The 27963-nt window shown below is 46.4% G+C and overlaps 1 protein-coding gene across 1 annotated transcript in view; it reads right to left on the reverse strand.

Annotated features, from left to right (window-relative positions):
* Positions 1-1209: 1209 nt before the first annotated feature.
* The window catches only part of ATP6V0A1 (ATPase H+ transporting V0 subunit a1), a 65933-nt gene continuing 39179 nt past the window's right edge, over positions 1210-27963 (reverse strand). The window contains 7 exon segments of the mRNA XM_048516918.1: positions 1210-2848; positions 11817-11988; positions 12735-12852; positions 20388-20405; positions 21916-22023; positions 24729-24803; positions 25834-25941. Of these exon segments, the coding sequence (XP_048372875.1) occupies positions 2755-2848; positions 11817-11988; positions 12735-12852; positions 20388-20405; positions 21916-22023; positions 24729-24803; positions 25834-25941 (693 nt within the window). The 3' untranslated portion in view covers positions 1210-2754.

Consider the following 27963-nt stretch of genomic DNA (forward strand, 5'->3'; position numbering starts at 1 on the left):
CTTTTCTAGGCTCCCTGACAGATTTTCCTGATAATTGAGCTGGTGCCAGCTGCAACGAGGAAACTTTCTCCTTCCCTCTGCCTCCCTGCAGGTGGAGGCTCAATGAAGACTTGAAGGGAACCAACCACCCTTGAAGCCTGAAGGAGACTCTTCCGGCCAAGGAACGGGTACAGTCCTCTCCAGTGTGGCATGTCACGTTTAGTGCCTCTCAAACATTTTGGGTACACCCCCCACTTCTAAACCTATTCTGCTTCCTTGCTTCCCACTACCCTCCCCTTATCTTTTTTTGCAGCTGAGCCAACAGATCTCAGCTGTGTGCAGCTTGCTGCTGGGAACAAATACTGATGACCTGGGGGCCATAATCCATAACAGGCATTAGAGAGAGAAACCATCACCTACAAGGAAAAAACAGCAGCGCCTTGTGAAATAATACAGCCATTTATCCCACAGCAAACTGTGGAGTGGTTACTAAATGTACGATGCAACAGACAAAAACCATGAAGGGGTAGCATCATTGCTGAAAACTCTTGGCTAGTCTAGAGGGGGCTGCAGGAGTCACCTTGAAATGGGAGAGTCAAGCAAGGCTGCTTTGCAAGGTGTGTGGGAGGGACAGGGTGACCCATATGCAACCCTACTTGGGACACGGGGCAGTGAAAATGCTAACTAGCTTACTAGTTTTGTTGCTGCTTGGAGACAAAAAGGTAGCTCATCCCTTTTCCCGACCTTAGCTGCTAAGGTACATTCAAAACTAAGACACTCCAAAGAGTCGCCAACTACGGTTTCCGGTGGCTGGGTTAAGCATCCTTCTCCCTCCCCACAGGGTTTCCAGCTTTGGATTGGAAAAATACCTGGAGATTTTGGGGGTGGAGCCTGGGAAAGGCAATGTTCGGGGAGGGGCCTCAGCAGGCCACAATGCCGTACAGCCAACCCTCCAAAACAGCCATTTTTCCCACAGGGGATTTGGTCTTGGTTGTCTGGAGGTCAGTTGTAATAGTGGGAGACCTCCCCATCACTACCATTATACCAGATCGTTTTGAAAACTGCAGGATTTTACAAATTCCAGCTTTCCTTGGCACTAATTAGAACTACCAGGCTATCAAGCAGATTCCCTTTAGTTTGGAGTAGACACACCTTGGCCCCACCATGCCTGTATCCTCCCTTCCCAACTCCACTCCAACCCACGAAAGGAACACACACGCAAGGCATGTATCACATCAACTGGTTTAATTGTTAGTGTGACTGGTTGATCTGGATATACAGGGAGACTTCACCACACTTCTATAAGTTTCTCCGAAGACAAATGTAAACACAAGGGGCTACCCCACTTCTGCTTGCTTCCTCAGCCCTGCAAATGTCACAGGCTCCTTGCAAAAGCAGGGCCCTGGGGTTTGTCGCTTCTCAGTTTCCCCTCCACTAGTTCAAATGTGAGAGCTTAACTGCTTAGCACAATTGCCTTGATGATCCCATCTAGCAGTGGAACCCTAGTCAAAAAATACTTTTTACACACACACAAATTACACAATGCACAATTTTACACAAAGCACACAGAGCCCAGAGAGTAGACGAGGACTTGCCCTTTGGAGATTCCTGTTTTCAAAGGGAAGCCCTCTGTAGTGCCTGAATGTTCCCAGTATGAGGTGTGGCAGCAACAGCTTGGCTCGCAAAAGAATTCCTCTCATCAAGGGATGGGTGTCGGGATTAAGGGGGAGGACTTCCTGAGGTAAAAGACCCTCTCCTTCCTTGGAACAAAACATGCTGTTCAAAATTTCAGGCAGGGAGAGTCAAAGTTTCCTTGGGATCAGGTAGAGGCAAGCACGGGTCAACTCCACAAGCTACCTCCCTCACACTCAGATGGGTGGAGGGAAAATTCCAGTAGTGCTATTCAGGGCACTTTCCCCAAAGAACTGTTTTCTTTCCAAGCCAGGATTTCCAGAGGCTGATGCCTGTACCCAAAGGGAAGTTGCAGAGAGGGGATTTGGGGGTGGGGGTGGGGGTTAAAATATGAGGCAGAGAGTGAGCACAAAATGAAAAGGGTGGGTGGGAATAACAGCTAAACACCATGTACTAAGTGGCTGGGCCACGTGGCAAGTGTTGGTGAGAGCCCCTTCCCTGCTTCTCTCCCCCCCCCCCCAACAGCCTTTCTTGCATGGAGCAGTTTAACCAAGGAGAGACACAGCAAAGATTCTGGTGAAGACAGCAGAACACTGACACTGGCAGCTGACTGGCCTATAGCACAATCCCTCCACCCTCAAGTAAAATCTCTGCTTATAAAGAAATCCAGAGGCCATGTCTAGAGAACAGAGTGAGAAGAAGCAAAAAAGTGTGTGGGGAACACTGAGTTCCTTGCTATTGCCAGCAGACTTTTATGCAGCACCAGTGTTTATCATTCCCCAGCCTAGTTGGACACGAAGGACTAGAATCTTGGAACACAGCAGATCACTTGCGTGAATGGGATGGCTGCACCCCCAATGGTACAGCAGAGAATATTCTTTCCCTCTGGATTCTATCTGTGCAACTTGAAGGAGCCAACACCATCCCTGGACCCGGCCAAGGAGATTACAATGCAGAATTTCCTCAACTGCTGCTACATTCATAAGGTACCCTCTACAGACCTCCTTCGCCTTTCTACGTGGATCTCGGGAAAAGGCAGGTCATTTTCACAACTGGAGAATTACACACATTTGGAGTATTACATGGGCACATGCATGCAGGAGAAGCTTACTACCACACTCCAAATCAAGTGTCCCAGAGAGGTTAGTCGTCAAACCTCCCATCACGGATGCTGTCGAATGAGAAAGGGAGGAACTTGAACCCGGTACCAGTGTAGAACTTGTTCTGGAACTCCACCCTGATGAGACAAAAAAAATGTATGCACACAAAAAGTAAACAGCCATCAGTTGCAGTCTCGACAGAAATAACAGGGCAGTTTTAGGATTCAGGAGTGACCAAAAGCCTCATCCCTCTATGATTTCCATGCTTCAGTGCTGCAAAATAGAGCAGCCTCAGACATGAGGAAAGGGATTGTACGTCGCTCCTCCTGCAGGGATTCTCAAGAGCACCCATGTTGTAGTCCGCAGCCCTCTGAACCCTCTTCTAGTTCACAGCTAGACACACAGAGAGATGAACTGGTCAGTGTGGTGTAATGGATGGAATGCTGGACCAGGAGACCCAAGGTTCAAATCTCCACTTGCCATGCAGCCTGCCACCTGACCGTGGGCTAGTCAACCTTTCTCTGCCTATCCTATCTTACAAGATTGTTGCAAAGATAAAAACCAGGGAAGAGAACACTTTGAAAATGTGCTCTAGATAGATATTTGCCCCACTATTCCTCCAAGAAACTCAGGTGGGGGCATTTGGAAGCTTCTCTATTTTATTATGTTCCTTTGCACTTGAATAAAGATTCGAACCCAGGTAGTGTAGTGGCGTAGTGGTTAAGAGCAGGTGAACTCTAACCTGGAGGAAACAGGTTTGATTCCCACTCTGCTGCTTGAGCTGTGGGGCTTTATCTGGGAACCAGATTAGCTTGTGCACTCCCACACATGCCAGCTGGGTGACCTTGGGCTAGTCACAGCTCTTCAGAGCTCTCCCAGCCCCACCTACCTCACAGGGTGTTTGTTGTGAGGGGGGAAGGGAAAGGAGTTTGTAAGCCCCTTTGAGCCTTCTTCAGAAGAGAAAGGGGGGATATAAATCCAAACTCCTCCTCTTCTTCTTCTTAGTCAAATAATACTTTATGCTGGCTGCCTTGAGTAAGAGGGGGCCCAACATACCCAGCACAAGCTATTCTTCCCTCCCAAGAGGCCTCTGCGCCGGGCAGTTTTGTGGAGATGGCACGCTAAGTTGGGGGTGCCACCAGCGACAGTTGTTGCCTACGCATGTGCACAACAGCATTCTTGGGTTGACCTGGTTAGGACAGCAACATCAATACCAGACACACTATATAAAATCAAAACATAGGTTCTCACAAAGTGAACAGGAAAAAAAAATCCTCAATTTGGGGAAAATGCAAGAGCTGGAACCCCACAGCCAGAAAATAGCCTGTTCCAATTTGCAAGAGACACCCCAGCTGCACTTAGACAAGCAACCCTCGTCCTTCTAAAAAATGGCCACTGAAGCCAAGTTTCTTCCAAAGGCTTCTCCCAACTAGCAGCTACATCTTCACCTTAAGGGTGGGGCGAAGAACTGACAAGCCCCTCGGCCGGCCGATCGGCCACGTTCTGGCACTGTGGCTGTTTCCACTAATGAACTCAGAATGTGAAGCGAGCGATGCTGGACAGCTGCCCGATCATAAACAGGCACCAAACATGGAAAGAAAAACCTCATGATTCATTAGGAAAACAAGCCTCATGCTTCTCTCCTGGCCCTGTGAGGAGAAACATTTTCCATCCCTTTGGCCTACCAGCTGCAGGGAGGGAGGAATGGGGGGGGGGAGGGGATGAGAAAGAGACGGGTTTGCAGCAAACTCACCAGAGTCAAACGTTTCAAATGTTGGAACTCTTTCGAGGACAAACATCCCTCTTGCAAAACAAACACCAGAAGATGAGCTCTGCCATTGCATCAGGGACCAAAGCAGGAGGGGGAAGCAAGTAACCTCTGTAAAGCTAAGATCGCCACCAACAGCTGCCAAAGGTCAGACTGGCTTTTCCGGAGGATTCCCCTCTCCTCTTTGACACAGCCCTGCACACTTCAGCCCATCAGGACTGGTTTGCAAGTGTGACGTTTTAATGGAAGGTTGTAAACCTTTGTCTGTGCCGCATCTCTGCAAACCGGGCGGGGTGTGTGTGTGGCATGATAAAAAATACTCCAAGTATAAATAAAACTAGCAAGCCTGGGAGAAGGACAGACTTGAACACACACACACACACACACACACATCCCCACGGATACACCAGCTTCTTCTGTGCAAGGATATATGTTTGATCACAAGAGCCCTTGTTTGCGTTCTTAAGTGACACACCTAAAATAACCTCAGAATGGCAATCACTTCTGCCCATTTCGAGACACTGCCATCAGCATTATTGGCTGGAAGATACTCACAAACGCCATTGGCTTTATGTTTGTGCATCTGTGGAGGACCTACCACAATACATTTTATACTGCCCATCTAGTAAGAACCCAGAGCCAAATTTCTTGCCAAAATATGTGGGTCTAAATTTTCACTCTCACCTTGAGAAACCGATGCTTCTTTTAACTAATATAGACTCATTTATTTCAGAGCTTCACTTTTTGCCTTGGCTGCTAGGAAATTACCATCCAAATATGCCACTAAATCTTCAACTAATGTATACAACTTCTATAAACTGAACACCATTTACCATGTGCTACTGTGTTTTATTATATAATTTTCTTGGATTTTTAGATGATTTGCACTTCATACATTTAACCGTCCATTTTTTGTCATATTTTGTGTTTTCTGTTTTGACCTATTGTGACAGCCTACGGCCATATATAATAGATTATTTCTTCACTATCTAAAAGATGAAAAGGCAGCAAGAAGTGTTCATACTGTCTTGTGTTCAACTATGTGATCACATAGTTCACTGCCCCGGAGAGTTGTGGAGTCACCTTCTTCGGAGGTTTTTAAAAAGAGGCTGGATGGCCATCTGTCAGGAGTGCTTTGACTGCATGTTCCTGCATGGCAGGGGGTTGGACTTGATGGCCCTTCTGGTCTTTTCCAACTCTACAATTCTATGATTCTATCACAGTGGAATTTGACAAGAGCACTGCAAGGCAGGCTTGTTTTCCTATCGAGCATTACAGGTAGGGATGACAGGTGTGTGAGAATGGTTTGTCTAAGAGCTTCAAGTAAATGGGAAAATCTTGCTTTCAAGCCATTCCCAAGTATCATGGATTTTTAAAAGGGTCTTGTACAGGCTTCATTCTTTCCACAACCTCGGCCTTTTACAACCTTCCTTAGCCTACTGCAATTTTCGGGCATTGATCAGCAGCTTCTTTGACAAAGGCCATATGTTTGATAGATGCTCCTGAAGAGCTGCTGCTACTCAAAGCACGCTGGTCTTGAGGGGTTCTTCGTGCCATTTATCCTTTTCCACAAACCAGAGCAGAAGCTGAAATGACCCTGAAGGTGGGACGCAGCAGCAGGCAAGACTGAGGTCTGTTGCTTTAAGGCTGCAACTGAGTTGAGTAAGTGTAGCCTGCTAATAAAAAGGGGCGGGGGGGGGGCATACAAGGACAGGCAACAGAAATGCTCTTTTCCAGATGCCACCCTGCATGGTAACATTCTGTTCGTGGAGCCTCTTAAATAGACTGGGGGGAGGGGGAGAACGGGAAATGCTAGAGAGCACTGCAGAGTGAGTGGGCACGGGACTAAGCCTGCCTGTGGCCACCAACTCCTGTCTCCCCAGCCCGCCCACACCCTTTTCACAGCTACTGCCTTCCCTACCCTCGGGGGAAATACCAATCATGCTGCCAGGCGGGCAGCAGTCCTGCCTCAAGCCAGAAAGCACAGTTGACTTTACAGGCTGGAAACAGCTGTGTGCTTTTGGTCCTCTCGGGCTGTTTCCCCAGGTGTGTGTGGGTGTCTGGGTGTTGCCATATATTTCATGCATTACACTGGTTGCTGCCAAAGAGAAGAGCAAGGGAGTTCCAAGCTCTGTGTCCTCAGTAACAAGCATTGCGTGATCCAAAGGCAGGCAAGAAATTTCACAGTTTGCAGCTGGGGGTGGGAGCGTGGGTGGGGTGGGCTTCTGGTTTCGGTTTCATTGCCCTCCAATGAACAAGCAGCAGCCCAGCCCAGGAACACTTATGAACCAGCCAGTGAACCAGGGCATTAAAAAAGATTATAACTGAAACTGTGTTTATGAACCAGTTAGCAGTTTGCTTTTTTTGTTTGTTAGTGGCACAAAACTTTTCTGTTTTGTGCTTTCAGAGGCATCTTTTTTGCTGCTGTTATTAACGCTATGTTAGTGTTAAACAACCGTTTGTTTAGTGCAGGGGTAGGGAACCTGCGGCTCTCCAGATGTTCAGGAACTACAATTCCCATCAGCCCCTGCCAGCATGGCCAATTGGCCATGCTGATAGGGGCTGATGGGAATTGTAGTTCCTGAACATCTGGAGAGCCGCAGGTTCCCTACCCCTGGTTTAGTGCCTTTAAAGAAACCTGATCTCCCAGTGGGAGTAGTACTCTCTGTTAGCACAAGTTATGCATGTTTTTCTGCTTTACATTGCAAAAGAGAAGAAGAAGGATGAGGATGAGGATGAGGATGAGGAGGATGAGGAGTGGAGTTTGGATTTACACTGTGCCTTTCTCTCCTGTAAGGAGTCTCAAAGTGGCTTACAAACTTCTTCCCTTCCTCTCCCCACAACATCCCCCCCCACCCCCCGTGAGGTAGGTAGGTCTAAGAGAGTTCAGAGTGAACTCTGACTAGCCCAAGGTCACCCAGCAGGCTTCATCTGCAGAAGTGGGGAAACAAATCTGGTTCACCAGATAAGAGTCCTCTGCTCATGTGGAGGAGTGGGGAATTAAACTCAGTTCTCCAGATTAGAATCCACCTGCTCAAAACCACTGGACTGTGCTGGCTCTTTTATGAGTAGCACTTCATGTTAATACGGCCAAACAATGTTTTGTTATTTTATGTTTTATAAGCAAGTCTGAAAAAGGATCTTATAATGTCAATTGATAGGGTGATGCCAAGAGTTCTTTATTGTCTGTTTGCATTGACTAAAACCTTTCTATCCTTCATTTGCAACACTTTTTAAATTGTCTTGTGCCTAACATGGTTCTTTATTCATTGTGGCAATTTGCTTGTGGTGCCTGTGTAATTTTTGGAAACATGACCCGACACAGACACTGCCGCCTCTCCTCACTCAAGCGGCACGGAGCTGCCAGGAAGGGCTGCTCGTTGCCACTTAGCAAAGTGAGGAGCCGTTAGCTAGCAGGGACAGTGCCCCATCCCATCCCTCACCCAAAAGTGGAGGGAAAAAAGAGCAGCAAAGAAACAAGTGTGGTATAGCAGCTGGTGAGCTAGCCTGGGATCTGGAAAACTCAGATCTGAATCCCCACTCAACTGTGGAAGTTTGCTGGGAGCCCTTGGACCAGACCCACACACTCAGCCTTACCTTCCTCACAGGGTTGTTGTGAGGATCAAATAAGCAGCTGAGGGGGCCCCATTGGGCAGAAAGGTGGAATAAGCTGAATCCTGTGCCTGATCCACAGAGCCTCCTCACAGGTTATGTTCATAAGCAAAAAGGAAGATGAACAATAATGGCATATTGTTAAAGAGCACTCTAAGCATGCTCAGTGGTAATCACCTTTCTCTGCAGGTTGCTGATAGCAGAGACACCCAGCTTATTCTGCTGAAACTGTATCCTGATGCTGCAGTGTTACTAAGCCCTGGACCAAAGTCATTCCTTCACCCACATGCATGCTCCCCAAATATGCCTGGAAACAGAGGCGTATCTTCAGTTCCTGGTCTCAAGGAATGTGCAGCTAATCACTGGCCTCTCATTACTTCTCTCTCTTCAGCCCTTTTGGCCAGGAGATTCCTTCTCTCCAATGTCTTTTCTAGTGCATTATGTAACCGTGGGTCTTTCTGTTCCAGACCTGAGCAACTCTCTGGGACGCCGACTGAAGACACACAGATATACACCCACCACCTTTCCGTCTGAGGAAGGATAGAGGAAGCCTTTCCCTCGCTATCTTTCCAGATCCAGGTATGCAACTCTTTCAGAAGCCTTTCAGTTCTCCTTTCCCTGCAGCATAAAACTCATCCTGCAAGCCCATGAGCCTCTCCTGGCTTTAAGCCCAATGCCCAAAGGACATCTTGAGCAGTTGAGGAGGCAGAGGCTGAGCGGCCAGCAGCATTAACGGCACGATACACGCTCACTTCCCACACAGCCGTGATAATAGCCAAGCTTGGGATTTGCTGCAGAAATAATTTTTCAGCCAAGGCAACCATCTGCCCAAAACGTTCCATTGCCTGACAAATAAGATAAACTCCTCCCACCCGGGAGTGGCAGAGGAAGGGAGGAAGACTGAAAGAATCTCTGTTTCTAGCAATTTAGAGAATTCGCTCCATGCTTCCTGGCCAAGAAGGTGAAAACACCCACAGTTTTGGCATTCCTACAGAAAGTAATATCAGTGGGGAAGTGGATCCTTTAATCACACAAGGCCCTAGCAGGTACCCTGGAGATCTCCACTCCAAAAGGATCCTGGGTTTCAGGGACAGAAAACATCTACCCAGGTCCTTGGAGAATTGGCCAAAGAAGAAAGAGAAGAGTTTGGATTTATACCCTCCTTTTCTCAACTGTAAGGGGTCTCAAAGCGGTTTACAATCACTTTCACTTCCTCTCCCCACAACAGACACCTTGTGAGGTAGGCAGAGTCTGAGAGAGTTCTGGGAGCACATAGCACTGGGCTGAGAGGTTCAACTCTACAGAAGGAAGCTCCTTAATGCAAAGGCAAGCCAAATGTATCAGTCTCTACAGAACAGCTCTACTTCACTGTCTTGCAAACGGAGAAGGGGAAAAAGGAAATATACGCTCCTTGTCTAGGAACTACATTTCATCAGGAGAACCCAAAATTCCTCGCCTTCAAGCACATTTTCCTTCTGCATTTCAAGATCAGAACAACAGCAAACATTTAAAATTTCTAACCAAGTTTTTACCCCAATTGAGTGGAAACCTCCCAAAAAACTTCCATTCTGATAGCTGGGGGCTTGGGGAAGCGGGGAGGTTCTTTCTTTGGCTGCTTCAGAATCTAATTATCTGTTCTGTGCACATTATCCAAGTTGCACTCAGGATGATGTGCAACACAAAGACCTGCCCTTCTCCCCCATTTACACTTCCAATTACACTTCACCAATGACTTTTAAGACCCCTGAATTCTCTCTCTGGCCTTCCCCACTCCATCCCCGGTAAACATCGTCAGATCTACTCCAGCATCCTGGCAGAGGATGCCAGCAAGCCCCCAGGTTCTGACCTCCACTTGCATGACTCACGGGGCTCCTATCTCCAGACACAGCTGGCCCTGTTAGAAGCTCTCTTGTTTTGGACTTGGCTCGCAGAAGGAAGGGCCAGGCAAGGACTGCCTTGAGTGTAAGACCGAGATAATGGCTGATGTCATGGCTCAACTGGAAGAGGGGGCGCAGTTTCTATTGTTCTGCTGCGCTGGGCTTTCCTGGCAAGGAACAGTGCCCAGCCAGCCACAGGGAGTTATGCAGGGTTGACGCTGCAATTGCCAAAGCAGGCCAAGGGAATGGAAGCAGTACAGGAGTCACCACTGGGTTAGAAGGCACACATAGCTAGAAAATAGCTGAAGTACAGAACAACGATTTAGATAGAAATGGTACTTGTGATTTCATTCACTGTTCCTGCACCTACCTCAGCACAACGACAAGAGTTTAAAGTGTTTGGAGATTTTTCATTCAGGGAAAAAAAGATTGGATGACTTATAAGGCATTACAGAACAATGCTCAAATACTGATATTTCTATCTCTTATAATACTGGAGCTCAGGATCTCCTAATTAAGTAGATTGCTAGCAGGCTCAGGGCAAAAGGAAGCCCTTCAAACCTTGTGGAACTCCCTGCCACAGGATGCAACAATTGTCAAGATTTTTAATTTTAAAGGAGGGGCTGATGAATTAATGAGCTGTAAGTGGCATGTCTGTAAATCCCTGTGGTGCAAAGTGGTAAGCTGCAGCCAAAGCTCTGCTCACAACCTGAGTTTGATTCCGACAGAGGACAGTTTCAGGAAGCCAGCTCAAGACTGACTCAGCCTTTCATCCTTCTGAGTTTGGTAAAATGAATATCCAGCTTGGGGTGTTGTGGGGTTTCCAGGCAGTATGGCCATGTTCCAGTAGCATTTTCTCCTGACATTTCGCCTTCATCTGTGGCTGGCATCTTCAGAGGATCATATCCAGCCTACTGGGGGAAACCACCCTGTTAACATAGTCTGCCTAATAAATGTTGTGATGTGACATGACCCCATAGGTCACTAATGACTTGGTGCTTGCACCTTTACCTTTAAAAAAAACCTTTCAGTGACTATTATCTAAGAGCACTACCAAGCTGACATGGAGGTTCTCCAACGTGCCTCAGAGTTGAATTTCCCCTCTATGGGCTGAGCGCTCTCATGCATCTTGGAGCTGCACCACCATATCTGCTAGTCAAATGGCATCACTGATGACCCAAAATCCCAGGCCACTGAGAATGCATCAGCACTGGAATCAAAAGTGGCAGACCCATCCTACAAATACTCTCTGAATGAGCTCTCAGAAAGAGAACTGAACCTTTGAATGAGGGAGAAAGGGATCAAAGAGGCAAACAGGGTGGAAATACGGAACCTTTCCTCAGGGGTACTAGCTGGACCAGGCTTGAACATAGCAAGCAAGTTTATAACTTTGGGTCTTGGTAGCCCAGCGCTCCGAGATAGAGGTACAGGAGCATGGTGTAGTGGTTAAGAATGATGGACTCTACTCTGAAGAACTGGGTTTGATTCCCCACTGCTCCACATGAGTGGTGGACTCTCATCTGGTGAACTGGATTTGTTCGTCACTCCTACACATGAAGCCTGATGGGTGACCTTGGGCCAGTCACAGTTTTCTCTCAACCATACCTGTTTCACAAGGTGTCTGTTGTGGGGAGAGGAAGGGAAGGAGTTTGTAAACCGCTTTGAGACTCCTAAAAGGTTGAGAAAGGCAGCACCTAAATCCAAACTCTTCTTCTTGCTACCAGCATTGTCTTTTAAAACCAGCAGTGCCAAGGATTCAACTCGGGGTATTGTGCATGCAAAGCCTAGGCTTGGCTGCAAAACTACATCTCCCCGCCCCGCTCAGAAGTCTCCTAACCAGCAACTCACCAATGCAAGCGGAGGGCATGCAAGAAAGCAGAGAGGCCCTCCATGATCAGCAAGATGGCCACTGTCAGGGTGGCAAAAGCAGCAAAGAGGAAGAACAAGGCGAGCCCTCCAGCCAAGCTCTTGATGTTCAGCCCCACGTGGATCACCATAGTCCAGAGGACCTCAGAAAGCTCTGTGGAGAGAAAGGCAAAATATGAGGCAGACAGATCACCTCTGGAAAAAAACGGGATTCTCAAACACAATGCCTTCACTGGCAGTGTTTGATGCCTGGCCAGACAAAGAAGAATGCGTATCCACAAGCAGGAGAGATGGTACATAAGCCCCCACCCTGAGGCCCTGAAAGGAACTGTGATCCCAAATCACACTGCAGCTGCTTGTGGGATTTGCGTGATCTGCTTCATAATTCTACATTTAGAAGGTGTTTTGCATGCTCTGACTTAACCCCTAAAGATAAAGGTAGTCCCCTGCACAAGGACCAGGTCATTACTGACCCAAGGGGTGACATCACATAATTACCAGGCAGACTAGATTTATGGGGTGGTTTGCCATTGCCTTCCCCAGTCGTCTACACATTACCCACAGCAAACTGGATACTCATTTTACCAACTTTGGAAGGCTGAGTCAACCTTGAGCCGGCTAACTGAAACCGACTTCCACTGGGGTCTAGGCTGTGAGCAGTTAAAAACTGCCCCCTGCTTGCTCATCTTGCGTTCCAGAGAATCTGACAAGGAATAGTGTGGAAGGAGAATAATGCTAGGCACCCTGGGGGTTTTGCAGCATTCCAGGGGCGACTGGCGCACACAGGATTCTTTGGTCTGCACTAAGGAAAAAGCAGCTTATGACAACTGCAACCCCCCCCCCCCCCCCCGTGCTTGCCCCATCCCTGGAGCCCAGAGAGCCACACAGCAACAGACTTACGTGCATGAGCCAGGCTGAGTGCCCAGAGGCGAAGGTATGAGGCCGTGTTGGAGATGCACCCCAGGCAGAATTCAATGGTGTGGATGGCTTGGTGGACAACCGTGTCCCCAAAGTCAAACTGCAGGAGGAAATGAAGCCGGTTTTAAACAATGGAGCAATGGCTGGAGAGCTGAGCAAGCAGGGAACAAGAAAAACAGCAGCAGCAGCAGCAGCAGCAGCAAAAGCAGCAGCATGTATTTCTACTGCGAGGCTAACAGACAGCTCACAGACCGCATGGCAGACACGGTGATTTGTTCACCTGGCCTGAGGAAGACTGTTCCACAAGCACAGCTCTATGCTGCAGGGCGTTTGGTTGTATTAAGACACCCAGAGGTCAGGAAACCCCCCACCCCCACCCCCTGGAATGTCTGCAGTCCTGCACCTCTGGCACTAAGCAGAAAGCTGCCATTTGGGTGGCCAAGCAAGAGACACCCCACCTCCATATCTCTAGAGTGCAAGTCTGAGTTGAAAAAGAGGAGTTGGCTTTTATACCCTGCTTTTTCTCTACCATGAGGAGTCTCAAAGCAGCTTACAACTGCCTCTCCCCACCTCCCACAACAGGCACCTTGTGAGGCAGGCGAGGCGGAGAGAGTTCTGAGAAAACAGGGACTAACTAGCCCAAGGTTACCCAGCAGGTGCTATGGGGAGGAATGGGAAACCAACTCGGTTCTCCAGTTTACAGTTTGCAGCTCTTAACCACTACACTGGCTCTTATTTGGCCATCACCCAAACAAAACCCAGAAGTGCCAAACTGCATGCAAGGAGTTCTGTCTCCAGAGAACAGACTTGTCTAGCAGGAAGCACAGCCTTCTGAATACAAGTAGAAAACACTCAGTTGTAGAGTGACCTGGTAGGAAATGGGGTAGCCCAGGACACATTCTGGCCAGTTAACCTCTCCGCTGGGATTTGATTAAGTTTGGTCACCTCCACAAAATCCCATCTAGTGAGGAAGTGAAGGAAGTGACAGAAAGAGCTGCAAGAAAGAAGCAGTGGAGGGAGAGGGGAATGAATGAAACAAATTTAAGGTTTGCAAGAGGAGCTGTTGCCCAGAATCTTAGTATCTGACCTGTTCAGTCTCCAACAGGCAATCCTAAGCATGCTGTTCTGGAAGTCAGGACCCAGAAACTCACCAAGATTTTAAGCAGCCCTGCTCAGGAGCCTCATAACCACGAGGGCTAGCAACCTTTTTAGAAACGCTAAAACCAACTCACAGAAGCTGGAAAGTCTTAAACAGTTTCTCACCTTCCCACAAAACTGTTGGGATTACTATTGGGAAGAAAGAAAGTGCCACCCTGAGTCCTCTCTGGTATCTAATGCATTAAACATTTCAGGCTAGAAAAGTCAAACTACATGTCAAAACCCAAGCCTCTTGCTTCACACTTGCATCAAGGAATTCCCCACCCCCCAAAAAAAATCCTGCTTCGATCAACAGTATACACTGAGAAAGAACAAGTTACTCATGCCCTAGAATAGACACACACTTCAGTTTTGTAAAGCTAATTCAACCCCACCCCCATTGCATAATTTGTTCTGCAATTTCTTTATATAACAGATTCTGGGACTGCAGGTCTTTGGGAAAAGGCAAAAGGAAAGGAAGGAATTGAAACCCATTCATGAACTACTGAAAGCCCCATCCAACCACTTCTCCTGCTTTGGAGACTGCAGTAGGTTTCAAGCACACCCTCATAGCCATGAGAGCTAGAACCTTGCTTTAGAAAAAGACCTGAAAGCAGTGAATTTCTGGATGTTTGGTTCCATGTCTCCAAAAAAATTCACATTCTGCACTTTGTATCCCATAACTTTGCAGGAGAAAGACGGAGTCCAGAATGTGCTGCTGGAGAAGCCAAAAACAAGAAGAGAACACCACATAGGCAGCAAGCAACAAGAAACTCAGATTTCTGCCCTTAAGCATCAACATTAGGGTGTCTGCAGCGGCGGCAGCTGTTACCTACACCCACATTGAGATTCTGAAGCATTATTTCCACTTCAAGTTATTGGCTGCTTATCCAGATGGCTCTCATATTGCTGTAGTTTGGCACAGATGCCAGGGAGCAAGCCCCATACTATGTTGCTTCTACAAAGAAGAGTGGTAAACTGCTATACTGCAGTCAAAGCTTTGTTCACGACCTGAGTTCAATCCCGACAGAAGTCGGCTTCAGGTATCTGGCTCAAGGTTGACTCAGCCTTCCATCCTTCCTCAGGTGAAAAGAAAGCCTTCATTGGCATATTAAAAGCACTGCAGTTATAAAACAGACCAATACAGTGAAACACGTCCAATGCTAACCCATAAAAACATCTTAGTCCATGTTCACAATTTCAAGTAAAAAAAGAGGCTACTAATTCACATACAGTTGGATCTGAACTATCCAGCAGTGAGCAAATTCTGACTGCATCAGATTGACCATGAAGAGTTTTCAGAATTAGGTGACCATATTTTGCTCTTGCCCTTATATAGAGTAAAGTGGGAGCTAAAGTTTCTACAAATCCCTGGTTACGTGGGCAGAAGCGTCTAGCTTTAGGTATGTTCAAGAATCTTCCAGTCAGGAGGGCCGATGGAAGTATATTGAATCTTGCTGCTGATCAGATTCTCCTGTGTTTTGGGTTCACGACCTCAATAAGATAAGGTGTCATATGCCAGTTTAACCATAATCTGAAGACTTAGTGGCGAGCATATTTTCTTTGCCATTTTTATAAGGTTCACATATTCCCTATTTAGCAGTTTGTTTTTCGCTGTTTTATAGGCCTTGGAGAAAGGAGAAAGAAAGCATACAAAATTCCTCTGGAGATATATCTGCTTCCTCTAACGTCTTGATTATTCTACTCCGCCAGTTTGTTAAATCAAGTTCTTTTAGTAATAAGGCTATATTCTGCAGTTGGATGATAATGAATATGGAGCCAGTATTTGAAAACTCTAGACCAGACTATTGCAGCTAACATATACTGACCTAATTGTTTTTCTGGGTTTTAGAATGCTGTTTATTCTGAGTAATGTATTTTAACTATTTCTCACTTATTTATTGTGCACATTGTTTTAGTTGTGATTTTGTTGTACACCGCCCAGAGCCCTTCGGGGGTGGGCGGTTTTTCAAATTTAATAAATAATAATAATAATAATTCAATGCAAATCGCTGCGTATGGTACACAGTCGGGTAGGGCCATAGCCTTATGGAGGAACTTAGAGTAAATAATATTCAATGAATTATTAACTGCATTTACCCATATGGGGATGCAAAAAAGTAGTTGGGAAGAAACTTTGGCGTTAAATGATAATCACTGGAGTATATTAGTTTCTCCATCTGTAAAAAAAAAAAGCAGAATATTGCATTTACAGAGATGGCCGATTTGAAATGATAGATTGTCCACGATAGATTGTGGTTAAACATTATTCCCAAATACTTGTACACTTTCACTTGGTCTATTACCTGGCCATGAAAGGACCAATTCTGTTTCTTCCAACTCTTAGCAAATGCCATTATCTTTGATTTTTCATAATTAATTTCTAGATTACTGATCTTACAAGAGTCTCCAAACTTGCTAATCAGCCTAGTTAGATCTATTCAGCTGTATCAACAGCGTATAATAACAAAGGAATGTTACAGGACCCTAAACTGGGGGAGTGACTATTTATTATTGATAGTGACATTGTCAGGTCATTCAAATATATATTAAAAAGAAGTGGGGCCAATATACACCCTCGTTTAACACCTCTTTTTAATGGGATGTTTTCTGTTAAAATACCCTTATTCGAACAATCGATCTGGCAAGAGGTATTGGTATAAAGCTGCTTAATTAAGAAAAGTAATCTAGCATCTATCTCCAGTGAGTTTAACTTATCCCATAAGCGCTCTCTGGAAACTGAATCAAAAGCACCTTTCAGGTCCAGAAAGGCAGCATATAGTTTGGAAGGACTGCATCTTGACTATGCGCGAGGTGGACCTTCCTCAGGTGGTAAAATGAGTACCCAGCTCACTGGCAACAAAGTATAGACAACTGGGAAAGGCAGTGGCAAACCAGCCTGTAAATCAAGTCTGCCTAGTAAACACCACAATGTGACATCATCTCATGGGTCAATAATTGCCTGGTACTTGACCAGGGGACGACCTATACCAGAGGTGTCCAACTCTACAATTCCCATCAGGGGCTGATGGGAATTGTAGTCCATGAACATCTGAAGCGCCAGAGTTGGACACCTCTGACCTATACCTTTTAATTATACTTCTGGGCCCATGTAACATCAGAAAGAAGACAAAAAAGCTACAGTTGTACATAGCCTGTATTAATTGAACACAGTTTTTGGCTACAATTATTTATGAATGCAGAACTGCATCACCCTGCCTTCTTTGGAATATCTATCTATAACAAAAGCCAAGTACTGGAAAAAAGCCAAGTCCACTGGAAAAACTCAAGTCTGTATCAGAAATACCAATATGGACTGTGTTGGAATCATCTCTACCTCTTTTAGGATACAGCACCCCTATAACAGCTGGTGGGCAAGACTTTCTGTCCCCTCTAGAGAATCTGTCACACGGACACTTAGTTACAGCCACTCTCAGAGAGGCTGCAGGTGGGGGCATAATATTTGAGAACATCCTAGCTGACACAGGCTTGGTCCAGAACACTCTGCCTGGAACCACCACCTGGATACTCATCTTCCTCATGGCCTGTGGCTTTGCGATGCCGTGGGTCACTCACAGCTCTTCTCTCAGCACAGACACTAAAGATGAAGGACCTATTTTTAGCTTCCTGCCAGGAAGGCAGCTGCTGAAAACCAGAGCCGAGCAGGACAGCAGACCGTTCTTAAGAGCAGCTGGCACTTTTTCCACACGCTAGTGGGTGAATGTGGCTGAGAACACAATTTGTCAATAGTGTCTCTTGCTCAGCCTCTTTCATTACCAGATACTGAACAGGGACTTTCCTGTCCACTCCAACTGTTCTCTCTACGTTAAGAAAACTCACTGTACAGAGCAAACCCTGTTCTCCCACCTACATTCCGTTCCACCACTTTGTTCCACAAGACTGCTCTGTAGGACCACAATGGTATCCACCCCTCCTGCCCCAGGTCCTCACCTCTTAACTTAGCCTTTGTTCTTCTCGTACACCTTCACCTCAGTGTACTGAGAAATGTTATTAAAGATAAGCTGGTTGAGTCAAAGCCAATGTTTGCCTCAGCCACCTCCCTTCTGGCAAGACGGCTCCTGCCCTGTTGGGAAAGAATTCTGCCCCATTCTGATGTAGTAAACTGGACTCCGGGAGCTTCAGAAGCCTTACACATCCCAAACCTCTCTAGAACTAAGCAAAGGTCTCTGCTTTTTAGCATTTAAAGGGGGAAATGCTAAAGCTGAATAGCTGTGAGGCAGATTCTTGCAAGAAGACCCTGGACAGAAGTGTCTTGTTCCCTTTCCAAGCACTGTAAAGAGACTTACCGGGCATACACCATTGTTGCTGTTTTTTAAGTAACATGTTGAAGAATATAACTAGAACTAAAAATATGTCTCACTTAATGATAAACATAAGAACTAGCCTGCTGGATCAGACCAGAGTCCATCTAGTCCAGCACTCTGCTACTTGCAGTGGCCCACCAAGTGCCTTTGGGAGCTCACACGCAGGATGTGAAAGCAATGGCCTTCTGCTGCTGCCGCTCTCAAGACTTAAGTCAAAGAGGGGGAGGGAGGGCGGGCGGAGAAGGAGAGATGCTTTCTCAATTCTGCATTTTCAAAGAGTGGGCACCCTATTGTCGAAGGCTTTCATGGCCAGAAAGCTGGGGCGTTTTGTGGTTTCCGGGCTGTATGGCCGTGTTCTAGCAGCATTCTCTCCTGACATTTCGCCTGCATCTGTGGCTGGCATCAGATCCTCTGAAGATGCCAGCCACAGATGCAGGTGAAACATCAGGAGAGAATGCTGCTAGAACATGGCCATACAGCCCGGAAACCACACAGCACCCCAGTGGGCACCCTGCTTGGGAAATTATGACCTTCTACTCACATTGCCAGACCTGAAAGGTTATTTAGCAAGAAGGAAACCATAAGCACAGGACCCAGAGTGCAGACGGCTGTTTGCTCGAACCTCCGTAGGAAAATGGAAGATGTCTTTTAAAAATTATTTGTAAGGAAAAACTTAACTAAATCTTGCAGGCATCTCCTCAGCCGGACCCTTGCTTCCCAGGCTCCTTTTTAACCATCTATTTATGCTTCTCTAGGAAATCTGGTTGGCTCTTTTCCATCCCCTCCCACCATCAAACCCCCTTGCAGAGAAAAATGACATCTCCACCCTACCAACCTCCTAGCCAAAAGCCAAACCTCCAAAAGGAGCAGCAGACGCACGCACAGGGCACTCTGCAGAAACAGGAAATGCTTTCTGCAGTAATCCTACAGCAGAAGGGGGTGGGGTAAATAAAACAGACATCCCTGGTGCATTAATGTCATATGAAGAGACCAAATGAATGGTGCTGATACTAGGACTTTCTTCCCAGGATGTTCTGCCAAAAGGCAGTGGAATAAAAGACGTGGAAAAGTGAAAAGGGCAGGTGGTCTGGAAAGGCAAGCTAGAGATTTGACTACTGGGATCTGACCACTGGTTCATCTAGTTCAGGATCCTCTCACAAATTGGCCAGCCAGCTGTCCTGGAGGGCCAAACAAACAGAGCCTTCTCTTATGTTGCCTCCTAGCACTGGAATTCAGTGGTTCCCATTATTAGCCACAGATAGATTTCTCCTCCATGAACCTGTCCAGCTCTCCTTTAAAGCTGTCTATGCTTGTGGCCATCACTACAACCACAGGCAGCAAATTCCACTATTTAAAAATTACCCACTGAGTACAAAAATACTTCCTTTTGGCATCCTGTATTTACTGCCCATCAATCACATTAGGGTCCTTTAAGTTCTAACATTATGAGAAGCCAAAAGGAAAGTCCTCAAGTGAGGCTTGGCTGGCGGTGGGAGCAGGAGGATGAGAGGGAGAGCACAGGCAGCCACAGACAGCCAAATTCACCCACAGACAGCCTCTTAAAGGGGAAGGGGGACAGCAAAAGGTGAATGGAGGTGGGGGGAAGAGACCTAGGTAGGCATTAGGACCCAAGTGGAGAATTCTACAACAAAGAAGGTCCAGCATGGGGCAGATGAATATACAATTGTACTTTAATCTTCCAGTGGAAAAGTGTATATCATACCCTCCGCCCTCATCCTTTTTGCTCTGAACTGAGAGAACTTGTCCAATAATTGCAAAACGTTTCTAAATCCTGTCCCAACGGATGTTGACTGCTGCGGGATTCTGCCAGGCAACCCCCGCCCGTGGCTGGTTGTGACAGAGGAAAAGCAGGTGCAAGCACAGCCCAGAAAAAAAATAAGGCACAGGAACCGTTTGGCATATGCTGCAGATCAGACAGGCATGGGTTAAAAATAAAATAATGACAAAGCTATTATTTCCATGGAGGTGATTAATAATGCCATCCAGTTACATGAAGCAGCAGGAGGGATTTTAACAAAATAGAGATGCTATTCCCGGGTGAAAAAAGGGTGAAGGAATTTTAAACACAAATCACAAGTGTGAATGAATGACTTATATAAATGGCAGAAATGGTGTGGACAAATACAGGCACGGAAACCGGCTGCTGGCTTACCACCTCTTCCACGGCAGGCTTGAAAACATAAGGGAATATTCAATTTGGTTCTGCGCCATTTGACAGTGCTCAAGAGCATCACATTTATTTGATCAACACAGCTGTACATTTGGGCCTCTTGAGCCACCAACAAGTTCTTTTCTCTCCTAACCCAATGAACAGAATACAAACCAATGGCTCTGCACAATCTTCTGTTTGTATAAACGTCTTTACTGAGCTGAGCGCCCTTTTCCCCAAACTGTGGTATGAAGACTGGGCGAATAAGGGTTATGGGCAGTGAAATTCTCAGCTCAATTTTCATGTCTGGTCTTCCGGGAAACAAGTTCTCAGCCAACAGGTGTAATATTATACTATGTCTCAGAAAAAGACGTTAATACAGTCAGTTAAGGTGCAGCAGTTGAGAAAATTGTATGCCTCCGCATTAGAATATAGTCCTGAATGAATATGACAACTATCATTCATCTGAATATGAGAACTATCATTCACCTGTCGAAACCATTATTTTGTGCATTGCTGAGCATGGTATTTTGATCCAAGAGCATTTGTTCACTGAACGACTGAATGCCCAAATGTATTTTTACTTTCAAATGGATGGGGGGACCAGGACTAGGTAGGCACTGAGACCCAGGTGGAACACTCAACAACAAAGAGTTGGCATGTTGAGTTCTGTGGCGGAGGAATATACAACTCTACTAGCATCTTTTTCTGAGACAGACTATAGTCTGTTTTACACAGCTAAGGATTACTGATCGTTAAGTTTTTTGAGTAGGTGGCGAGATATAAAATTATTCATTACAACAGGGGTCACAACTAACGGCAGAGCATCTGCTTTGCATATGTAAGGTCCCAGGTGTCATCCTGCAAAATGGATGTAAGCCCTCTTGGTTGAGACAGCGAAAGAAAGCCTTGCTCTGACCCAGCATAAGGCAGTTCCAAATATGTACACTTGGGCAAGTCTGTCCTAAAATTTAAATTTACCATCCTTCAAGTAACCCTTGGAGTTTTGGGAACATGCCAATAATCCCAATAGTCCTCTTAGCGGGATCGCAACTCCCAGTCTTCTCCCAGGCAGGAAAGTAAACTGTATACACTGGTAACACAGATATCCCCTAGTACAATTTAACTCCTGCCCACTGCAGAAATGTTTTAGACATTTCTGAAGCATCAGAATGAAAAAACCACTGTCCCGCACACAAAAGAAGTGATCAAAGGGCATGTTCAGAAGCCCTCTGCCTCTCTTCCACCCACAATCAGTGTGGAGTGATCAGAAATGGGTCCACAGTTTCCCTACTCTCTCCTCTGTGCCTCCATATTGGGCACAAGAGAACGGAAAAACCCTTGTATACAAAGAAATGTATGGATCGTCTATGCAGATTCTTGTAGCAACCAAATTAGTATCTATTCACAACTACAAGAGATGGTAGAAGGGTGCTAGTTCAGTAAGGAAGGGGGGCTTGCAAGGAGACACCCCTTTCTGACTTCATTTCCACGGGCAATTCCCAGGTACCAAAAGAGGAAAAAGGCTTACCTCCTCCGCTTCCTCCGAGTGGGTGGAGAGCTGGTCATGCTGGATAATCTCAGCTTCATCCTCAGTCGGCCCGTTGCCTACACGGATCCCACCAAAATTCATAGTCCCCTAAAACAGGGAGCCAGGATGCGGGGGCAGGAGAGAACAAGAGGGGAGACACGAGCGGTCCATACTTTAGTATCAAGTTGGCATGCAGGGTCACGAGTTGAGAAAAAGAGCCCTACCGGGCATCAGAGTAAAAATGACAGACAGATGTAGAACTCTGCACAACACTGGGGCTTGCCCAGGAGTGCTCCATAGAAGGCTGTGGACTGTGGTGATGCATACATGGAACAGGTGCCATTCACTGTTTCACATCCGACAGTAAAGTGTTTGGGGCAGCCGAAGCCATGACCTTAGTCTTGCCCTTTCTTTCAGTGTTTGTGCAGGTCAAGAGAAATAGCAAGGACCTTGCTTAAGAACTCATGATATCCACAGTACACCTTGCACGACTTCTGAGTGAAGTCCTCCATTGAAGCAGCCTCTGGGCTTGCTCTGCCAAGCTCTGAACAGCAGGGAGATGTTGGGACAAGAGATACCTGCCAGCAATCAGCAGGCATACAGCCCTTTAAAATGAGATGAAGAAGAAGAAGAGGAGGCAGAGGATTTATATCCCCCTTTCTCTTACAAACTCCTTTCCCTTCCCCCAACACAACAAACACCCTGTGAGGTGGTGGGGCTGAGAGAGCTCCAAAGAACTGTGACTAGCCCAAGGTCACCCAGGTGGCATGTCACAGGCTAATCTAAATTCCACAGATAAGCCTCCACAGCTCAAGTGGTAGAGCGAGGAATCAAACACAGTTCCTCCAGATTAGAGTACATCTGCTCTTAACCACTATGCCACTGCTGCTCCGGGAGCTGAGGCTCCTCAATGCTAATTTTCAACTTTACATCCAATGGGACAATACTCAATACTTATTTTTATTCAATACATAGACCAGCAAAAAGACATCTGATGGGAACATCTGAGAGAAAGACCATTGCTAGCATGTGAGGAAAACACCCAAACTGTTGGCAAAAGGAAATAGCAGAAGCGAAGGCTGCTGTGCCCTCTGTTAGCTGTGGTTGGCACCAATTAACCTCCAAACAGTACATGGTCCAAAGTTCTGGCATTTTCTTCCAAGGGAGGCTTTTAGAAGCTACTCCTTTTTGGGTCAGCTAAGGCATCTGTAGTCCCCCCGCCCCCAAATGCTAAAAGGCAAGGTGTGTGTGTGGGCAGCTAGATTTTTGAGAAAGGAGGATATTTGAGTCACAATAATATACTGTTTTAGATCAAAACTAGAACACACAACCAGGACAATGCAAACTCTGCATAAAAAAAAGAAACAGCAAATGCAAGAAAGAGAGTAATAATCGTGCTCTAAGATAAGCTGAATTTCGTACCAGATATGATTTGAATCAACTACAAAGTTTTACAGAGGATACTGTTTCTCCACGTATCTGGTAATTCAGCCCACTGCACAGGATGGGCTACCCACTGCAACTTGCCAGGTTTCCCAGCTAAACAGAATCTCTACCTGTCATCTTGGATTACCAGATGCACTGAACAGGCAGAGGAAAGACCTTCCTGCCCTGCTTGCGATTCCCTCCAAAGATGTCTGGCTAGCCGGCTGCTGGCCACAGAATGCCAGACTACATGGAATTTATGCCCAACGCATCTCCAAGGACAGAAATCCCAGGATACTGCATTTTGCAGAGCAGACAAAGCCACCTGCTTACACGGCAAGCGTGTGAAATAAACCACACTGTGCCAGGCAACTGGAAATGGTTAAATGCTCAATACCATCATGCCAGATTTTTGCACTTGATGAAGTGAAGTGAACATGACAGCACAACAACATGCAGGCAAATGGCTTTAAAAAGACTTGTAAGAGTACAACACAAGACAAATGAACAGGGAACCATTTTACTCTCCAGCAAACATCAGTCAGTCACACCCTTGACAATGGCATGGAAGACGACTGTGCGCATTTACAGACACACCTTGACATGGACAGCAGGGTTCTTGCGGCAGTGCCACAAAACGTGTGAAGTAGTAGATAAGTAAGGAATGAGGAAAGACCAAACATATGAATTCTGAAGGATCAGCACTACTGGGGGAGACATTAACATGTATGGCCTGAAATTTAAAACCCAGGGAACACACCCACACACAAAGAGAAAGGTTTCACAGACACAGGCAACTATATAGAACTCAAGGGCCTTGCATCTGGAAAGAAGTGGCCTTTTGACTCCAAAGGGTCGGTTTATGTTGCATCAGCAGTTCTCAGACTCTGTTCCAAGGAAAGCAAAAGTTCCTCAGGGGCTTATCAAAGGTTTTACAGCAAGTCAGCCTTGGCTACTATTACAGATTTCCCTGGAGACAGATATCTACTGAAGGATGCTGCATTCATTTCAGGGTACAAGAGGAACAGTGGTTAGGCCCAGCAAACTTGGCCAGTCACCCAGACAAACAAATGCACGCTCAGTCTACAACGTGTCCCAGAACCCTCTGCAACCCAGGAATTCTTCAAGCATCCAAATTAGTCTCAAAAGGGATCCCCCCGCCCAAGGGTAGGATGTATGAAATCCATTGCATCACATGGTTGCATGGTCTTGTCTGTGCATCCAAGCACATCATTTGGAATGTGTGAGATTATTGGAACATATCTTTCCGAGGAGAGGGCTGCTGTGCCGATCCTCCTCCTCGGGGCAGATACTTTCCAAGAGACCCACTCCAGGGACCTCCGATTCCTCGCCATATGCAGTGCTTGGCAACTTTTTAATCCACTCACTGTTGCAGCCGCTGCTGCTTCTACTGGCTGCGGGCTCTGGGCTGGGCTGACAGGGGGTTCCTCGGGCTGCCCTTCCTGATAGTGAATGGAAGGGGAAAAAAGAAGGAGGAGGAGGAGGAGGAGGAGAAAAACAAAGAGAAATAAAGGGAGGCAGATGGGAGGGGTCATGGGTGGATGAAATGGTCAGAGAAGGAAGAGGGAGTGTCTTTAACTGAGCTGCACTTTGAAGGACTGTTGCATCCTAACAGACACACATCATAGGTGGGGGGAGCAGGGAGAAAAGCAAAGAGATGCAGGCTGATGTTGTTCTGGGAAGAAATTTCTGAGTGCCACGAGGCCATCGCAGCCGCAAGCCAGATGCAAGTCTCTGCAGAATCACATTGGCAAGTTAGTTTCCTTACAGCCAAAAGACAAAGCTGCGAGAAAACTTTTAGGACATGCTAAACCAAAGGCATTCTCTGCCAACTGACTCAGCAAAATCTGAGTAATGCTAGCAGGATTCAGGTCTGAAGAGCACCCAAGTTCCGTAGGCCCAAGTGGACATCGGACTCTTCATGAGAATACACTGTCTGAAGCCACACAAGAAGACTCTCTTGAAAAAAAGAGGAATTTCAAAAGAAATTTCTGATACAGGAGTCATAAGAACATAAGAAAGAGCTTGCTAGAGCAGACCAGAGTCCATCTAGTCCAGCACTCTGTACTTGCAGTGGACCACCAGATGCCTTTGGGAGTCTGCCATTCAAAGGGAGCAGAGACAGAGAGGAGAGAGCTAAAAAACCCAAGCTTGTCTAAAGCAGCTCTTTCAAATCCAGCCACTGTAGGACAAACCATGCGTCTGGCTACAGTTTCTCAGGAGATTGATCCAGACAACCACAGTCGTGGGTCATGCCCAAGTCAATGAAGCACTTCTGCGACTTCAACTATGAGGAGGATTTAAACTGCAATTCTTCAAGCAGTAACTTGAAAAAAGTCTCACTATCTCAACAGTAATTAACTCCAGGCAAACATTTCTAGATACACGCCTGGGCAGAACCCCCCCCCCCCCCCCGAGCCCCTGGCTCGTGAACAATTAAAAGGGCAAGACTAGAAACCCATATCCACTCACCAAATGTTTTCTCCACAGATACTGACGGCGGAGGACAAGGGGCTTGGCGACCAGCATCCATGGGACACACAGCATGGCCACCACTACCAGGAAGCACTGGAGACCTTTCTATGAGAGGAAGAAAGAAAAGGCAAGAGACATTGGGCGGTATTGGATAGAAGATTCTCAAAGGTCCCCATCATGGAGTGATTCTGGCCCTGTCGGCTTGATAAACCTCAGAACATGATTTAGTCCCTTGTCCCTTTTTACCACAAAGCTTGGTTAAAGCTTCTCTCCTGTAGGATGTTGTGGGTTTTCCGGGTTGTATGGCTGTGTTCCAGTAGCATTCTCTCCTGACGTTTCACCTGCATCTTTGGCTGCATCTTCAGAGGATCCTCTGAAGATGCCAGCCAAAGATGCAGGCGAAATGTCAGGAGAAAATGCTAATAAAACATGGCCATACAACCCGGAAAACCCACAACACCCTAGTGATTCCAGATGTGAAAGCTTTTGAGAATACTTCTCTCCTGTGTTTAATAGGTTTTCTAGCTGATCTGATGTGGTACCGGCCAACATGTTATTAATAGATGAAAACACACAGATCTCTCTACAGACAGCCAAATTTTGTGTAGCAGAGTATGAGATATGTCAAACTCTGGTAGATTAAATGTGAAATATTTTAGATGGGGAAAAATTTAACTACAAACTGTTAATTATTAGTTGTGTTACACATAGGTATTATGTCAAATTATCAACTGTGGAATACTACCACTGTGTCACCATGGGAACTCTCTGGTCAATGACTGTATTATTGAATTGATTGATGTTGGGAAGTGGTTTGCCATTGCCCGCCTCCACTTCATGACCCCGGCATTCCTTGGAAGTCTTCCATCCAAAGTAGCCAGGATCAGGGCCCAAGGTCACCTAACAAGCTTCCATGGCACACATAGGAATTTGCACCTGGGTTTTCCAAGTTCTACTCTAACATCTTAACCACGACACCACGCCGGCTCTCAACTGGGCCCTTAGGGTGTGATCAAACCCACAGCTTGCTTCCCCTCCTGAAAAAATGTCACATTTATTTACTTCATTCTCCCACTTATTTTGGGAACTCCAAGTTCCGTGCTCCCAACATCTTAAGACACTGTGGGAAAGGGTAGTATATCAACAGCATTTTTGCCTTTAGAACCTATGGAGCAGAGGCCTTCTAACAGTGGACTGGGACTTGTAGCAGAACCCCATCTGCTTGGTCAAACCCTATTTTTTTGTTCGTGCACATGGGCAGAGAGAAAGGACCCCACACTTACTGCCTATCGGCATGCAATCCGACAGAAGCAGCAGGACAGAGAAGCAAGGTCAAATGACTGAATGATTTACATTCCTTTTCACTACGGAAAAGGTGCGGCACGTAGCCATGCTGGAACCACTGTTTTGCAGAAAGGTGCCTGAATAATTGGGACAAAAGGAGGTATTGAGAGACAAAGTTCTAGGACAACTAGGCAAACTGAAAATTAGAAAGTCTCCAGGTTCAGGTGCCATATACATGAGGGCACAATATATATAGCTGGTCATTCTATTTGGCCTCCAATCAAAGTGGCAAACATCACTCAAATTTTTAAAAAGGGGTCCAAGAATTACTGGCCCGCAAGCCTAACTACCTTCTGTTCCACGTAAATGAATAGAAACTCTTATTAAAGGCAGAATTATGAAGCGCACTGAAGGACAAATCTTGCCGAGGGAAAACAGTACATATCCTTGTGGCGGAGGCAATATCTTTGTAGCCCAGGTAGGGTCAGAAGCTCTGGCTTCTCTTCTTGCTGTCATGTGATTATGTCATGAATTATTAATAGATGAAAACCCACAATTCTCACAGTTCAGTGAGTCCCGGACTGCTGCCTGGAGCCAACAGCGAGCCTCAGGTCTGCATGCCTATCTGTACTTTCAGAGCTTTCCATGGTGAGATTTAGAAATCTGATCATAAACTGTGTTTGACACTTCTCTCCTCCCAGCCTTGGTTCACCTTCCTTATACTTAAAGCCAGCAAAAGTAACTTTCCTGAGCTGTTGGGCACATTTGTACTTTTGACAGGGCACGATGGGCACAGCCACTAATTGGCTGCTGCAAAAGGCAAAGCGGTCACAAAATGATTGA

This window comes from Sphaerodactylus townsendi, linkage group LG15 (genome assembly GCF_021028975.2).
Source record: "Sphaerodactylus townsendi isolate TG3544 linkage group LG15, MPM_Stown_v2.3, whole genome shotgun sequence".
NCBI lineage: Eukaryota > Metazoa > Chordata > Lepidosauria > Squamata > Sphaerodactylidae > Sphaerodactylus > Sphaerodactylus townsendi.